Source organism: Lampetra fluviatilis, chromosome 45 (genome assembly GCF_964198595.1).
Source record: "Lampetra fluviatilis chromosome 45, kcLamFluv1.1, whole genome shotgun sequence".
NCBI lineage: Eukaryota > Metazoa > Chordata > Hyperoartia > Petromyzontiformes > Petromyzontidae > Lampetra > Lampetra fluviatilis.
The window spans coordinates 6020459-6038627 of record NC_136319.1 but is presented as its reverse complement, the minus strand read 5'-3'; the positions used below and the strand labels follow the sequence as shown (position 1 = coordinate 6038627).

The 18169-nt window shown below is 45.5% G+C and overlaps 2 protein-coding genes across 2 annotated transcripts in view; one reads left to right on the top strand and one right to left on the bottom strand.

Annotated features, from left to right (window-relative positions):
- The window catches only part of LOC144947438 (zinc-binding protein A33-like), a 374175-nt gene that overhangs the window by 163578 nt on the left and 192428 nt on the right, over nt 1-18169 (bottom strand).
- LOC144947489 (E3 ubiquitin-protein ligase TRIM11-like) overlaps nt 9344-18169 on the top strand; it is a 139164-nt gene continuing 130338 nt past the window's right edge. The window contains exons 1-3 of the mRNA XM_078876715.1: nt 9344-9901; nt 10368-10463; nt 17425-17658. Coding sequence (XP_078732841.1) covers nt 9344-9901; nt 10368-10463; nt 17425-17658 — 888 coding nt within the window. The remainder of the gene's footprint in view (nt 9902-10367; nt 10464-17424; nt 17659-18169) is intronic.

Sequence of the window (18169 nt, the reverse complement as noted above, 5' to 3'; positions counted from 1 at the left end):
TCGTGTTTCCTACCGCATCGTATGCTTTTAATGTTTCCCTGTCGTGGCGGTATTTGTTCGCCCTGTCACTTGCAGCCTGCTTGTATTTCCCATTGAGCTCAGGGTTTAACAAAACTTCAGCGTGCGTGGCGCGTATGGGCTGCTCGCTCTCAATTACTGTGGGTAGTTCATCACGTATTTGGACCGCATTCTGTGTTATTCCTCTATTCTCTCCTGGTATAGCCGGTGGAGGAATTGGTCGTAATTGGACTGATTGTTTTTGACCTCCCATCCTGCGATTCTCGTACATTTTTGGCCCAGTGTTACTCCCATTTGGGTGCCAAATTTTTCCTGGATTGTTACTTCGCCATTTTTGTGGGTAATTTTGACCTTGCGTGTGTCGTGGCATGGGGTGTTGATATGGTTCTGTTCTGAACCTCTCCCTCCTACGATTCTCGTACATTTTGGCCCAGTGTTTTTCCCATTTGGGTGCCAAATTTTTTCTGGATCATTACTTCGCCATCTTTGTGGGTAATTTTGACCTTGCGTATGTCGGGGCATGGGGTGTTGATATGGTTCTGCTCTGAACCTCTCCCTCCTGCGATTCTCGTACATTTTTGGCCCAGTGTTTCTCCCATTTGGGTGCCAAATTTTTTCTGGATCGTTACTTCGCCATCTTTGTGGGTAATTTTGACCTTGCGTATGTCGGGGCATGGGGTGTTGATATGATTCTGCCCTTGGCCTCCACATTCTGCGATTCTCCTGAATGTTCGGCTTTGTGCCGCTCTCATTCTCGTGCCAACCTCTCTCTGGTTTATTTTGCCATGGGTGCGTGCGTTTTTGCTCCTCCCTGCATCGTGGGACTGCTCGGTGATTTTTATTTCTCTCTGAGAGGCTGGGTTCCTTATCCCTCTCCCTGTGTTCTGGATCCGAATTATGATTCTTAGCTCTGTATAACCATGCCATGTACGCCTTGCTCTCTATGCGGCGTAAGGATGCGGTTTCTGGATTCAAAACCATTCTCACCCTTTCTGTAAACTCTGGGCTCAAGGATTCAAAAAACATAATTTTGAACATTTTATCTCCTTCGTGGTATTGTTTCACATCGCCTGCGTAATACGCTCTTTTAAATTGTAAAAGGTAGTCACGTGGGTCTTGGTCCCTGCCCTGGGTCATCGATTTTACCGCATAAAACCCCTCAGTGAGTGTCGAATATTCTCCAAACTTCCGAATCACTGCCAGGCTCAGTTGTTTAAAATAATTTCTAACCTTGTGTGGTAGTGAATTTACCCATGGGATAGATTCTTTATGTAAGCTCCGTTTCAACAAACTCGCTTTTTCATCCCGTCTCCTCAGCCCTCTAATCATTGCCTCCTCTTCTACTGTTGCAATATGTGTGTGTATATCCATAGACTTATTGTGTGGATCAAAATCGGGAATTCTGACTAGAGCCTTGTCCATCAATTTAAGGGTTTTACTGGTGAATAGGTATTCCGAAAGTTGATTGCCGACAGCGTCATCATCAAACAAGTTATCATCAGGCAATCTGTCACTTTGATCTGTACTGTGTCGGGCGTGATTAAGCGGTGTGCATTTTCTGTGTGCGCGCCCAGTGCCGTGTCGCTCGTGTTGCCATTTCCCTTCAGTTTTTGCCTCTGCCCTTAGTGTACCATGTCCTGGCGATTTTACTTTAACTTTTGTGCGATCAATCCCTGGACTCTGTCCACGTACCCAAGAGTGTGATTTAATGTTACTTCCATATTTATTCTGTGGATCAACGTCTGTGAGTTTCGCTGGTGTCGCGAGCCCTGATTTCTCCTCCCTTACGATGGTGTGAGGACATTTTTCCTCGTTTATTAGAGACGATTTCTCTCCCATTTCCTTTCCAAATTTTTCCTCATTCCACAATCCCTGTCTGTATGCCTGTGTGAGAAGGTATGAGTCCTGTCCTGCCTTCTCTGCAGTTTTTGCATCGTGTTCGCCTTCGTTACATTTTATCCAGTCAATTAGTTTCCCCCGAGGTGTGTTCGTGTTATCGATACAGCTCCCTTCCCATATGTCTCTCTGACTGTACTGCTTTGTAACAGATTGGTCGGTACGTTTTAATACGAGCTCCCAGATTCCCGTAACCCATTCAAAAATTATTCTTAATCCTAGCATCTCAAGTGTGGCGGGAGTTACTTTGACATTTCCTTTCAGAGTGCATATAAAACAATTATCTCACAGAGTGTAGTCAATTTGACTCGAGCTACTCTATTATTTTCCGATTCAGAGTGCGTACCTCTAACACCATTTATCATAGGATGCAATTGGTTTGATACGATATTATCTTAATTCCACTGTCTCTGTTTCAACCTGCTATTCTGGGTTTTAACCTTAGAGGGCGTTTTCTTTTTTGTTTTACGCCCGTTTACAATCACCATGCAATGTCCGATCCCGATATTCTGGTTAACACGAAGTGATTCATTCCATCATCCATGCAAAACACTGTCTGCGAGAGATCCCGGACGACGCCACCCATTATGTTGTATGTGTTGGGTTATGAAATTTTGATGAAAATAATACAAATTAATAATTTTCCGAAAAATGCGCAAATCGCATTAATTATGATAGTGTGTGTATTAATATGCATAAATTATGATAATCACGGAGATAATCGTAGTAATTTATGCGGATGCTTGCGGTTATGTTAATGTTTGCAGTTGTGATAATTAGGCTTAGCTTCGTTTATCCAGAGTTATATCAATCAGGATAACACGATTATCGTCGATTAAACATTTACTGATTATCTTAGTGTGTTTATATTATTTTAGGTCTCCAGTTTCAGATCTCATCACAGGATACAGTTATCAAGAATAAGATAGTTTTGCATGGACTTGGAAAGAAGCACTCGAACAGTTGGTGTTAAGCAATTTTAATTCTAAACAAGCACATGACACTCTAGTATGCGAAAGCGAGTATACGTCAATAAATTCATGGGCAATCTTATGCAATTAACGAAATTGAATGACTAAAAATACTTCTTCATTGGCGAAATTATGCAGTTAACAAAAATGAATGACTAAAACATTTCTTATTCATGTAACTCGATGGCAGCAACTGCTTTGCACGATCAGTTGATATTGAACGCACCACCTCGAAATGGCAACCCTTTTTGAAACGCAAAGATCACTTTTTGAAAGTCTTATTCGTGTGCGTGCTGTGTGTGCGTTGTCCCCTCGTAATATTAATTGTGTCGTTAGCTTGTGTGGTGTAGGAGGATACAAACAGCGGCCAGGTGTTCCTCTCGATTGGGCGTGGCCGCCGCAAGCTCCTGCTGCTCCCTCGCTCGGACGCGTCTCTGCTTGTGCGCTCTCTTTTTTCCACTGCTGGATGACGAGTTGGCACGACGCTCGGTGACGCCCGGTGACGTCCGAGTCCTACTGCTCTTGCGCTCTCTCTCCCTCTGCTGGATGACGAGTTGGCACGACGCTCGGTGACGCCCGGTGACGTCCGAGTCGTGCTGCTCTTGCGCTCTCTCTCTCTCCACAGCCGTTTGACCAGGCTTTTTCCACTGCTTCGCGCTCTCTGCTTTGCACGCTTGGTCGACGCTTGGCGATCTCCGCCCTTTTACAGGTTGATTGCTTGTCGTCACTCGTCACTCTCTCTGCTCCGTGCTTCCCTTGTTCGGGCAGCTGCCAGCTTCACTCGCACTTAACTTCGTTCTGCGAGAAGCGACACCTGCTATCGGCATCGGTGTTTCGTGTCCTCACGACGCTCCGCCAGCCGGAGCACGGCTGAAACCCAGCCCTGACCCAGGTTGAACTCAGACTTCTGCGACTCGAACGACCCCTCCTCGTTCCATTACTTCTCGAGGCACAACCGCCCCAGCTCTCTTGCGAGCCCCGTCACAACACTGCGTCGCAAGCCGAGTTGTGAGACTGAGCGCGACTCGGACAGACTGCTCTCAGACTGTCACTTTAACGATGTCTCGTCGTTCCATCTCTCCTCGAGGCACGACTGCCACACCTCTCTTGCGAGCCCCGTCGCAACACCGCGTCGCACGCCGAGTTGCGAGACTGAGCACGACTCAACCCAGACTGCTCGTGTGTTGTGTCTGTGCCTAACTCAAAATGTGACTCCCTTCTCTCTGCATTCCTTGCGAGCGGGCAACAAAAAAACACAAACAGAGCGAGAAGAAGCAGACACCCTCGCAATCCCTCCTCGTGACCTTTCCTAACCCTCCAAGCATTCATGGGCCATCTGTTTGTGCTGCGGGGAGACAAAGGCGGCCATGCTTAACTCAAACACGCGAGCACCCTCTCCTCTCTCTGCGTCTCTTGCGAGAGAAAACAACCAATGTCAGCACAAACCCCCCCCCCTGTGACCTTTTTGCTCCCTCCTTGCTTGTCAGACCCCGCTGGAAGACAAAGGTGGCTGAGGAGATGTTTGCAATACATTTATGTGGTCCTGTGTGTTACATTTATTCTTGAATTATATTTTATGAGTTCCTTCGGTCTTAGTATCGGACGGTTGTGTAGGTAGGAAACATATACTAATAATAAAAAAAATATTGTTTGTTGGTTAATTATCTTTGTTAAGTTTCTACTTTTCGGTAAGGAAAACGTTAAGAAAACGCGAGTTGCAACCGTTATTTACTCTGCACCTTATCTGTACATCTCCAGATGTCTTGGGAGGCTAGTCCATACATCTTTTGTCCATCTGGATGTCTATGACCTTTCTGTGACCGAATTCTCAACATTTTAACCGCCCTCCATGTTTCATGGATTCCTGGTGTTCTTGTGAGGAGAAGTGAGTTGTTTTCATTTGTTTAATAAAAAAAAAAATATATAGATAAAATAAAATATAATATAATTTTTTTTTAATTGTTGTTAATAAAAAAAGGGTATAGACACAACAATGTATGTGTGTTATGTGTGTGTCTGTGTGTCTGCATGTATGTGTGTGTGTTTTGTGTATGTGTTTCTGTGTATGTATGTGTGTGTTTGTGTGTATGTCTGTGTGTATGTATGTGTGTGTATGTGTTTGTGTGTATGTGTGTGTATGTATGTGTGTGTATGTGTTTGTATTTGTTTACGCTCGCATTACACAAATGTGTTGCAGGTCTAAGGTGTTCCTCGCGCAGCATTGCCGCTTTATTATTTCAGTCGTTTACTGCCGTACGCACCCTGAAAGTCGTGTGTGTCTGCAGCAAGCGCGTGTATGTGTACCTATGGACGCGCGTGCGTGTCTTGTGTAGGGGGAACGGTAGTGTAGTGCTTAGCGTGCTGTCTGTGTCTGTGTGTGTGTGTCTGTGTGTGTGTGTCTGTGTGTGTGTCTGTGTGTGTGCGTGTGTGGTGTGTGGGGAGCGGTAGTGTAGTGCTTAGCGTGCTGTCTGTGTGTCTGTGTGTGTGTGTCTGTCTGTGTCTGTCTGTGTGTGTCTGCGTGTGTCTGTGTGTGTGTCTGTGTGTGTGTCTGTGCGTGTGTGGTGTGTCAGGAGCGGTGGGTGTAGTGCTTAACGCTACGCTGCGCTGCGCTACCAACCTGGCGAACCCAATTCGATTCCCGCTCACGGCCACCACCGGTGACGATTATTTGAACCTCCCCTACGTCCACTCAGCCTCAAACGAGTAACTGGTGTGGCGTTTTAACATCGGCACTGGGGAGACAAAGGCGGCCGGGCGTGGTGGATCCAAGTCCCGGGCGAAGCCGGGTCATGTGTATGTGTGTATGTGTTTATGTGTATGTCTGTGTGTCTGTATTTATGTGTGTATGTATGTGTGTGTATGTGTTTCTGTGTATGTATGTGTGTGTATGTATGTGTGTTACGTGTCTGTCTGTGTGTCTGCATGTATGTGTGTGTGTATTGTGTATGTGTTTGTGTGTATGTATGTGTGTGTTTGTGTGTATGTGTGTGTCTATGTATGTGTGTGTATGTGTGTGTATGTGTTTGTGTGTATGTGTGTGTATGTATGTGTGTGTATGTGTTTGTATGTGTTTGTGTGTTTACGCTCGCATTACACAAATCTGTTGCAGGTCTAAGGCGTTCCTCGCGCAGCATTGCCGCTTTATTATTTCAGTCGTTTACTGCCGTACGCACCGTGACAGTCGTGTGTGTCTGCAGCAAGCGCGTGTATGTGTACCTATGGACGCGCGCGCGTGTGTTGTGTAGGGGGAACGGTAGTGTAGTGCTTAGCGTGCTGTCTCTGTCTGTGTGTGTCTGTGTGTGTGTGCGTGTGTGGTGTGTGGGGAGCGGTAGTGTAGTGGTTAGCGTGCTGTCTGTGTGTCTGTGTGTGTGTGTCTGTCTGTCTGTGTGTGTCTGCGTGTGTGTCTGTGTGTGTGTCTGTGCGTGTGTGGTGTGTGACGTCACCGCCACTTAGTGGCGAATGGCGGTTGTTGTTGTTGTTGTTGTTGTGTGAGGAGCGGTGGGTGTAGTGGTTAACGCTACGCTGCGCTACAAACCCGGCGAACCGAGTTCGATTCCCGCTCACGGCCACCACCGGTGACGATTATTTGAACCTCCCCTAGGTCGACTCAGCCTCAAACGAGTAACTGGTGTGGCGTATTAACATCGCCACTGGGGAGACAAAGGCGGCCGGGCGTGAGTGGTGAGGAAGGGAGAGTGGTGAGGGAGGGAGAGTGGTGAGGGAGGGAGAGTGGTGAGGGAGGGAGAGTGGTGAGGGAGGGAGAGTGGTGAGGGAGGGAGAGTGGTGAGGGAGGGAGAGTGGTGAGGGAGGGACTCAGCCTCAAAACGAGTAACTGGCGTGGCGTATTAACATCGCCACTGGGGAGACAAAGGCGGCCGGCCGTGGTGGATACAAGTCCCAGGCGAAGCCGGGTAGTAGTACTCTATATAAAAAGTATTTTAAAACATTTTTTATATGTTATGTTTCGGCTTGGGTCTAATTGTCCATGCTCAACTAACGTTGGCTGTAAATCACCACGGTCCCTTACGTTGTGGCAAGCTTCGGGGTCACTTCCTGGAGTCGTCGAGTTCTGCCATTACGAGTATGGTACAATTTCGATTTAAAGCTTTCGTGACTGCAGGGATTCATCTTCTTGGTTTTTTAGGTAAAGTCACGTAGAAGGAAAGTAATAAAATAATACAAATGAAACATAATAAACAAATTCAAATTAAACATAATAAAATTATAAAATTAAAACATAATTAAATAATAAAAATAAAACATAATAAAAATAAAACATAATAAAATAATAAAAATGAAACATAATAAAATACAGTTCTCACGATGTTTCGGCCACAACGCAAGCAGCCGAGGCGACAGTGTCTGACGCTGTCGCCTCGGCTGCTTGCGTTGTGGCCGAAACGTCGTGAGAATTATTTTGTAATGTTTTATTTTTATTATTTTATTACTTCCCTTCTACGTGACTTTACCGAAATAACCAAGAAGAGTATGGTACATTTCATTAAAGCGTGTTTTAAAAAAAAGCATTTTTAAATATTACTTATTTTATTTACGTGACAAACCTTACTCATTGGTTGTGTCGGGTGGTGGCGAGTTTTACGACACTTTTATATTTACGCGATCTACCCCAAAAACACGTTTTATAGATAATATTGGTCGCGATAGCCTATTTATTATTTTAAATCTTTAATAAGAATTTACACGGTGCGGTTTACAGTGGAAAAACACAGCCTCAGCCAAGCGGGTGTAACCAGTCTGTAGGACAAACAATCACTGTTTTCATGGTTACCGTGGGGTTTATGTTCAATATATCAATTGCGACTCTTTAACCTTGACACTGTGTGTGTGAATGTGACGCCATGTCTGCACAGGTGAGCACGGGCTGCCGCGTGCAACATTCCAGGGCGCGTCTCGTGGTGTTTATATTTTAGCTGCAGGTGAAGTCAGCTCGTTTCCTTGTTCGTTGTCGCTGCTCTGTGATTTTTTTTTTACATCTTGCTGCGGTGGCTGGAAGATGTTAACTACCTCGCCCGGTATACAGGAGGTCGTGGGATCGATCCCGACCCTGACGCCTGTAAATGCACTTGGAGTTTGCTTGTCTCTCTCCCCATAGTCGCGTGATTTTGTCTCAGGGTTCTCCAATTTTTCCCTCCACACTTAGAAACATGCGTTTAGAGTGTTTGGCTGCTATAAATGTCCGCATAATAAGCCACGTCGTTGAGCTATGATTTGTGGCCAGGTCGCTTCTGAAAAGAGCTATAAACCTCAGTGGGCCTTACCTGGTAAAATAAAAAGTTTTTTTTTATAGAATCGTCTAAACTCAGCGATTCCAGGATGTAAAATCTTAACATTCACAATAGGTGACGAATATATATTTATTTTAAACCTCGAATTTTTATACGCATAATAGGAACATGTACAGTGAAAGTCATATAGATATTAAGCTTAAATGAACGACGATGTTTGTTTAGCCAGGGGCTGCTCACCCACCCTTCACGCCATCCTCCTGCCCATCTGTCTCCCCTCTCACCAAATAACCGCCCCCCACTTACTCATCCTCCACCACCACCCACTCACTCGCATATTCGATTAGCACGAGTGGCTACGTACGCTCGACATAAGTTCAACATACATACTCACCCACACACCCACTCACCCAACCACTCACCCACACACTAAATCACTTGCTCACCTACACACTCACCCACACACCTTCGATTAGCACGGTTGACTACGTACGGTGAAAAAGAAGTTCAACATACATACAACCACCGTCCACTCAGCAAAATACGGTGTAGTAAGAATTAAAAAAACTAAACAATTATTGACAGATGAACAGAGGGTGCATGAAGCCAGTAGTTAAATATTAGTTGATAAAGGTGGAAGACGATTACAGACTGTGAAGCGTAAACAAACAGGCCTTGCAATAAAAAATATTGAATGAAAACACAGATGGGAAAAAAACAAGTTAACCTTTACCATCAGAATATTTGTACAAGGTGCGGTTCCACTGTGGCAATGCACACAGCCTGACCTAGCCGGTCAATCAGCTTGTGGGACAAACCATTATCGCTGCGTCCCTGGCTGCTGCTGCTGCTGGGTTTTGTTTGTATAAAAATTATATCACTTGAGACCGGTCAAAGCTATGTATGTTGAACTTCTTCCACACCGTACGTCGCCAACCGTGCTAATCGGAAGTGCAGAGGAAGGACAACAAACTAAACACAAAAATCAGTTTTAGCTATTACACAGTGCGTGACTGTAACGCCACGTCTACACAGGTGAGCCCAGCGGCCGTGTGGAACATTCCAGGGCGTGTCTCCAGGTATTTATAACTTAACTGCAGGTGAAGTCAGTTCATTTCCTTGTTCGTCTCCGCTGTGTGAGCTGCTGCTGCTGCTGCGATAGCTCCTCCGTGAGCCGCGGCGAGCGACTGAGTCCGAGTGAAGCCATGGGCCATGGCGAGCGCGTCTCCCAGTGATTGTGTCGACAGTGAGCTGAGCTGCCTCATATGCCAGCGCACGTTTAACTGCCCCTCCACGCTGAGCTGCGGACACTCGTTCTGCCTCCGGTGTCTGGACGGTGTCTGGGAGAGAGCGAGCAGCTTCAGCTGCCCGCAGTGCCGAGCGGCCTTCCCTGAGCGGCCCCAGATGAAGAGGAACGTGGCGCTCGCCAACCTGGTGGACCAGCTCAGAGTTGGAAAGAGGATGGCCGGAGTTGTCTTCTGTGACGGCTGTGGTGATGGGGAGACTCCTGCAGTGAAGACCTGCCTCAGGTGTGAGATGTCCCTGTGTGAGTCCCACCTGAAGCCTCACATGATTAACCCCAAGTTGAAGGACCACGTCCTAGTAGCTCCCATTGTCAGCCTGGAGGAAAGAAGATGCAAGAAGCACAAAGAGGAGCTCAAATTCTACTGCAAGCAGGACGCGAGCCTGGTGTGCATTGCCTGTACCATTACCGGAGAACATAGAGGGCATGATGTCGACACACTGGAGGATGAGCATGAGACACGGAAGGTGAGTACCTCAGTGTGTGAGAATGGGATCGCTTCAGTTCAAGGTAGCCATTCGGTGTTGGCAGGGAAAGGAAGGGACAGGAGTTTTGAGTGCAGGAGGAGGGTGGGTCGAGGCTTTTTGAGTGAGGCGTGCTGAAGGAAGGCCGTGTTTGGACGTTGCTCGTGAAGTGAAGAGCCATTGTGTTGAACGATCATGTCCCTGTCCCCTGCTGTGGCCTCTACAACACCTGGACACGAGCTGACAAATTCGCAACTTCCACATCGCATTAAAGAAAACATGAAGTTATTATTCTCTCTTCATTGTGCCTTCTTGCTTACAGACTGTTAAGTCAGTCCAGGCTGACTTCCGTGGCACTCTTCTGGTGGGCAATTCTAGAGCTGTCACTGTGGAGGGCTCTGTGTGGAGTGGGGCTGAGAGGGAGCCGCTCAAGGAGTGGAGTCTCCTCTGGTGACTTCGTCTCTTACAGAGTAGAGTCGGAGAAGAGACGCGAGCGGTGGATGAGAAGAGGAAGAAAGCGGAGGCATCTGTGGGACAGATGAAGTCCACTCGCAAGGACGTGCAGGTACGACCTGTGGGCTCTGTTACCTCGTGGCCTCCACCCTGCGTGAAGTCTGTGACTCTCTCTATGAGGACAACTCCCTAGATTCAAGTGAGCCTTCAATATCATTGGAAATAGCAATACATTATTTATATTGCTGCTTGAATGTGGATTTTAAAATGTAACGTTTATAACAAACAAGTAAATTTTTTGTACCACTGCAAAGCTGTATATGGGATAAATTGAATGACTTTCTATGGGTTTGATAATATAAAAGTGCATTGGATTAAAAACTAACACTTAAAAGAAGTAAAGATTGTGATAAAATTTCATAGAAAATCTTAGCTCTTTAATTCTAGAACACAAGAGTTGACTTGAAGATATATGACAGGGAACGCAGGGAAAACTGTTTCATCACACACCCAAGTATACAATAGACAATGTATACGTAATGGAATGTTAAAACTTGTTTTACTTGCATTTCAGTTTGCATTCATTGTGATGTATTAATGACTGAATCTTGGTGTTGTGCATATAAGGCAGGGGTGGGGAACGTCCGGCCCGCGGGCCGCATAAAACTCGCGAAATTATTTGGCAGTTCCAGCCATCACATTAGGGGTGAGTTAATTAAATGTTTTGACCAAATATAACGGGATAATCTTTAAGTTGATACTTTTGCATGGCCAGCGAATGATGTTATAAATGTCCAATGGCCCTTGGCAGAAAAAATGTTCCCCACCCCTGGTATAAGGCAACCGATAATGATGCAATTGCGTATACTTTTAACATTTCTGCAAGGAATGGGTTTGAGCCTATTTGTTATCAACTGCATGGATTTACATTCTAACTAAATATATGACCTAGAATAGGGCATATACTCATATAGAGAACTGGACGCCTTTGACCAGTGTTGCTTGCGACGGAGACTTCACATTCACTCTGCAAATGTATCTCAAATACCGGAGTCCTTCGATGAACAGCATGACAGTTGCTGTCTGAAGCAGTCACAGCCAGGAGGATCTGGCTCTGTGGACACATTGCAGGGCTGACGCATTGGATGATCCCACCAGAGAACTGTGTGCAATCATTGATGGCCTTACTCAGGATTGGAGGTGGCCCAGGGGCAGGCCGAGGCTGACCTGAACGCGCACGATTGAGGCCGATCTCAGGCATTGTAATCTAGGCGGCCTGCACTCAGCATGGTGTGTAACCCAGGACAGAGTTGCCTGGCAATGTGTCATGAGCATTGCTACACTCCGGCCTGCTAAAGATTGATTTATATCCTCCATCAAGTCACCTTGTGATGGTAATAATAATTTACACCAGGTTAACACTTAGGCTTTTGCGACTATTATCCAAATTAGAGTTTTTTTTGGAGTTAGATCTTGACAATATGAATGTGTCATTAAACCCACCACCACCCAACACAGCCAATTTTTAAGGTTTGTCACGTAAACAAAACATGCCAATTAGATATTACTAGTTCAGCAAACCGGTGTGTTGGAGAGGAAACCCACAACATTTACAATTTGAGTGACATTTCACCGGTAATAGCAACCAGCTTCATCAGGCCACAGCGAGAATTGTTCTTAAATAAAGAAATAAATGCGATGTCATCACTTGTGAGCCAATCAGGTTCGGAGACCAGGGGATGGGGGAGGGGTTCGTGTATTTATATAAATTACAATTGATATCTACTATTGGTTGGGTTATTCACAGTTAATCAACACACAAGATATATATCATGTATGTACATTCTCCATTTGTAGTTTAAATGATTCGGAGACAAGTTTCGTAGGAGGCACCTTTTGTTTATCAACTTCCACAGTTTTGTCCACACACTCTCCACAGTTGCTTAGCCTAGCCTGTACACAACACTAACGGTCAAACACTGACCATGCCGACTGAGCCAACAACTTTTAGCAGCGCAATATCTAGTGAAGACGGCAGTGATGACGGCAACGAATTGACAGCAACAACGAGACAAGTCCACTCCCAGAACCGGCAGCCCCGAGACCCCACTCTCGGCTCCTTTTATGCTCCCAGAGCGGCCTGGCTCCGCCCTGTCCGCACCTCCCTTCTCAAACCTGCTAGCAGGTTCCAGGGGCGTCCAGATGGGGTCCTCCATGACCCTTGCCGGAGTTCTTTCTCTCTGCCAACACACCGTGCACACCCTCATCGGCGTGTGTACTGTTTGTCCACCTCAGTTTCCGCCGCTGTCCACCAGCCGGCACTATTACACTACACATGTATTAAAAAGAACTCTTATGGATAAATTATACCATTTGTTAAACCAGTGTAACATTGAGGCCTTGCCACAACCTTCATGCTAGCAGATTGCTTAACAATACATTACCATACTGGTCAATGTGGGTTGGTGAAGACAGCCCAGCACCCATTCATAAATGACTCACCACACAGTTTGATGACCACCACACCACCACTGCCCTACCTGGTGAACATCATCATGACGATCCATGGGCAGATAGCCCGTAGTAGGCGTCTACTGCCAATGTCGTCATTGGTTTCCACTTTCCTCTCTCTATCTTGTCAATATGCTGTAGTAGTGCCACATATTCCTGGTACCAATCTTTAATGTCAATCCATTCTCTGTGAGGTCTAACTCTCTTTCCGGTTCCTTCCATATTTCTGAACAACAACATAGTTTTCATTTGCCTGTTGTTTTCCATACTACATATGTGTAGTGCCAGTTTCCTTATCATTGCTGCATCATCAGGTCTTCTTCTGTGTGCAATATTTTCTTACTTCTACGTTGGTCACTCTTTGGGTTCAGCTTAGATGCAGTATCCTTCTATAGCAATACATTTCGAGTACCAATATCTTATGTCTGTCAGTATTTGTTAATGTCCAAGTCTCGCAAGCATACAAAGCTGTACTGAACACACATGTTCTTATGATGTTCAGTTTGTTCTTGTAGCTGATTTGCTTGCTTCTCCAGATGTTATTAAATCCTGCCATTAATCATTTTGCCTTTGCGATTCTCGCTCTTATTGCGTCTTTAGTGTAGTCATTGTCCCATGTCAATAGATGTCCCAAGGAATACAAGTTCCTTTACATTCACAATCTTGCTGCTTTGTATTATTGCTTCTTTCTCAATGTATCCCTTCTGAACACCATTGTCTTTGCCTTTTCTTTTCCACGTTAATCCTCAGTCTTGCATCCTTTCCTAACTTATTGAGCGTATGAACACTTTGCTGCAGGACTATGCATATGTCTCCTTGCATATATATATCCCGTGCTATTGCCCTGAATGGCATCTATCACTCTTTCGAAGTGTAGTGTCATAGGTCTCTTCTTCCTTCTTGTTGGAAACTTGTGTGTGTGTTCGGGTGGCGTGCGTCGCACACACTCAGTCAGAGACGGGGTAGTCGCAGGAGGCACCGTCCTCCCCTTTTATTGTTGTTGTGTGCACGCCACCAACTCTGGCTCCCTCTCTCACGACCATGCTGCCGCACGACCCAGCCCAGACACGACCCTGCCGCATTGCACCGATGGCGTCGATCGAGACCGCAAACTACTGTCCGGCCGCGCAATGCCCAGGTGAAGGCGGTAGCGACGACGAAGAGACGAGTCCACTCCCAGAACCGGCAGCCTGGAGCTCTCGCTCTCTGCTGCTTATATTCCCATCAGCGCGGCTTGGCTCCGCCCTTGCCACGCCTCCCTTATCGAACCCACCAGAGGGTTCTAGGGGCTTCCCCACGAGGTCTACGGTGAACCTTGCCCCAGTTCCTCCACCCTACCGGCACACACGCATATGTAGGACTCGTACTCGGCTGTCTTTCTGTTCTCTTTATTTTCCGCTTAAGAGTCCACCTCCACCTAACTCAAGTCCTACACATATATGCTCAACGGCGTGTGTGCTAATGGCCCACCTACAGTTGCAGCTGCTGTACAAGAGTCAGCACTATGTCACTCTACTATTAGAGGTAAAGGGGATATAGCAATACCAGTTGTCAACAGGAATACCAGCAAAACTATTAGCTGGAAGCTGATCTGCTCATATAGTCTCTAAAATCCTGTTGAAAATAACTGCATCATTGACTTGCAATATAAAGCCAAACACGAAGCCACAAATATAGTTCAATTGAAACTAATTGTCTGGGATGAAGCACACACGTATGTCAGGCTGTTGATATATTATTGGATGATCGAACAGTAAAATGTAAATCATTTGGAGGCACGTCCTATCGGTTACTTTACGTGGTTCACGGCCTCTTACTGTTGTAAGTTGTATAAAGAAGCATCGTTTCTGGGGAGAATTACAGGTGCTGAAGCTGAAACAGAATATGTGAGCTCTGAAAAGTGGAAAGGAATTTGTGGAATTGCTCCTGGACGTTGTTGATGGAAAAAACAGGCGAAACAGTAACATTAACCTCACACTGCTATCCAGAAAATCAAGATACATTTCCACAACTATACGGTGACATTTACTTGTTCACGATTACTCCTGAACAGCTTAAATGAAGCGCAATACAGTGTTACAAACGGAGACTCTCTTGATCTCAACAATGGATCTGAAGTGGTTTTTAAGAGCATGGATACTTTTGTGAGTGATGATACTGCTGATAAACTTGCATTCCCAGAAGAATTATTAAAGTCTTACTCCAACCGGAATGCCTCCTGATGAACTGAAACTGAAAGTAAGAGCCGTTATCATGCTCCTTAGAAAAATAATGTAATTGTGAGGACTACATAATGGTACAAGACTTACTCTTACTCAAATACAAATACACATAATCTAAGCAAAAATGATCCGTGGAGCAACCTTCGACGGAGTACTTATTCCAAGAATCCCACGCATTCCATTAGACACAAATTTACCATTCAGTTTCAAATGCTAACAATTCCCCATACGATTGGCTTTTTCAATAACAATCAAAATTCACGAGGTCAAACGTTTGACAAAAAATGCCTTTACTTACCTAAGTCTGTTTTTAGTCAAGGACAATTATATCTTGCTCGATCAAGAGTCATATCGTGTGAGTCACTTCATCTAGTGCGGAAAATAACCCAGAAATTGACAATTGTGTCTTTAGATAAATCTTTGTTGAAAAAAATTGGTAAAAAATGCGTGAATGTTTCATTAAGATCTGCTAGATCAGTGAATGTTTCACTGGTTACAGCTAGTCTCATATAAAGCATTTACGAGTGGGAACACGCAGCATTCGCTCAGCCAATGAGAGCGACGCACGCTAAAATGTTTGCGAGGTGAGAACTCACTCGACCAGGATAGAGTTCCAGACTCCATCTAAAATAAACCTCACGACAGAAATGTAGACGGAGGACTTCGCTAAGATCACATGTCCTGGAGATGTTCTCTGAGAATGACCGCGCACTGGGAGTGCAGCAGCTTCTCCAACCTCATCTTTCACTGCTGCCATGGTAGCAGGAGTACAGTATTATGCACAGTATGTCATACTTAATTAGGTTATTAGAATTAATTATTATTTTTATTCACGAAATAATGTTTACCATCTGTATCATTGGTGCTTTTACCGATACCCCAATTAAGCCCTCATATATTGGTCATCCGAAAGAAATAACGCTGACGGTAAGGTATCCCCATATATACAACTAGCATAAGTACCCGGCTTCGCCCGGGACTTGGATCCACCACGCCCGGCCGCCTTTGTCTCCCCAGTGGCGATGTTAATACGCCACACCAGTTACTCGTTTTGAGGCTGAGTCCCTCCCTCACCACTCTCCCTCCCTCACCACTCTCCCTCCCTCACCAGAGAAATGGTAATTGTTGTGGTTTTACGCTTGAACACACCGGTGGGCTAAAGCAGTCAACTATTAGTATTTTATGAACGTGACAATTTTTTTACTGATTGGGCATGTCGGGTGGTGGATAAGGGTTACAACACATTAATAAATAAGGCGATCTAAACCCAATAACGTTGTTTATGAATAATGGTCGCGAAAGCGTACGTGTTACAAATTGACTAACTTTACTTAATAACCAGGCTACAGTCTACATGATAGACTGCCAGTACACCCACCCAGCTGAATAAGCAGGCTACAGTCTACATTATAGACTGCCAGTAGGCTCACCCAGCTTAATGACTATTTGTACAAAGAACATTTTAAGAATCGATTATAATAACCAGGCTACAGTCTACATGATAGACTGCCAGTACACCCACTCAGCTTCATAAGCAGGCTAGAGTCTACATTGTAGAGTGGCAGTACGCTCACCGAGCTTCATAACCAGGCTACAGTCTACATTATAGACTGCCAGTACACTCTCCCAATTGAATAAGCAGGCTACAGTCTACATTATAGACTGCCAGTACGCTCACCCAGCTTAATGACTATTTGTACAGTCAACATTTAAAGAATAGATTCTTGGCGCGTTGGGTTTAAAAGTAATAGTAATTGCACACATTGTGGTGGGGGGGGGAGTGAAGAGTACGTGAAACTTTGATGAATTTACCTCAGAGTCGCGTGGTGGGTGTGGAGGCCTAGTAGCGTGCAGAGCCTCCGGCCTCGCCTAAATTGCCCACCCGGCTGAGGCAGGGTACGGGTGCCGTTCCCCCCCCCCCCCCCCCGCGCTACAATAATACTGTCTAATCGCTATAATTTAATTATATACCGACCCTATAATACTAATTGCACACATTGGGGTGGGAGGGGAGTGAAGAGGACGTGAAACTTTGATTAATTTACCTCAGAGTCGCGTGTTAATGCGTGCGCCTATTTTTAACGGGAATTAAAAATGGCGAATGCGTCGCTACCCGTTGCCAGGGGCAACCGCCGGACCAATCGTGTGTCGCAAATCCCTGACATTTCGTCCAATGAAAGTGCGTATGGTCCGGCGACACACAGACACACAGACAGACAGACAGATTCACGATTTTATATATATAGATGGCATGACCCTATTTAGTGCTGATTCGATAAGCGCTCACTTCTTAACAGCATAGAATATGAATTTACAGAATCCATCGCATGCCCCTTGCAGGATTCCATGGTCCAGACCAAAGCTCACATCTCAGGCGAGTTCACCCGCATGAGGGTGACGCTGGATGAGGACGAGAGGGCAGCTCTGGATCGCGTGGACATGAAGGGGCGCGAGCTACTGTCCCGGATCGAGGAGAACATCGCTCATTATGAGCACGAGATCAGCGAGCTCCAGGCAGCAGCCACGCGCCTGCGCACTCTGCAGGAGGAGAGGGACTCGCTCACGTTCCTGCAGGTCGAGCGCTCACGGAGCCAGGGCGAGTGCCCCAGTTCACGTATATTCGTTGCGTTTGTAAACTTGGCAGATGTGTTGCAACACAAAACACAAGATAACGCCACTTCCATTGTCAAGACAACATATAGCCCATGGGTTCTGAAAGTAAATGTAGAGTCAAGTTCACCAACTTGGATTTGTATATTGTAATAAAAATATAAACTAGCGCTGAATTTCAAAATAAATAAAAAACTATTAACACACAAATTCCTCGAGTAATTGGTTGGTGCAGACATTGGCATTACAAATTGTAACTGCATCATCCTGTAATGTACATCAGATTGAGGCCACTTGACACTACCTTAAAATTTTTCATTTTACCAAATGTATACCAACCATTATTAATGCTGAACACGGAAGGGCTTTTAACATCAGGAAAGCCAGAAGCAGTTATATTTCAGCACTGACTGCTGATGAGTCTTTGAAAGTTGAAACAAATCCCGAGATTGCTTGCCTCAACAAATGTTCACCC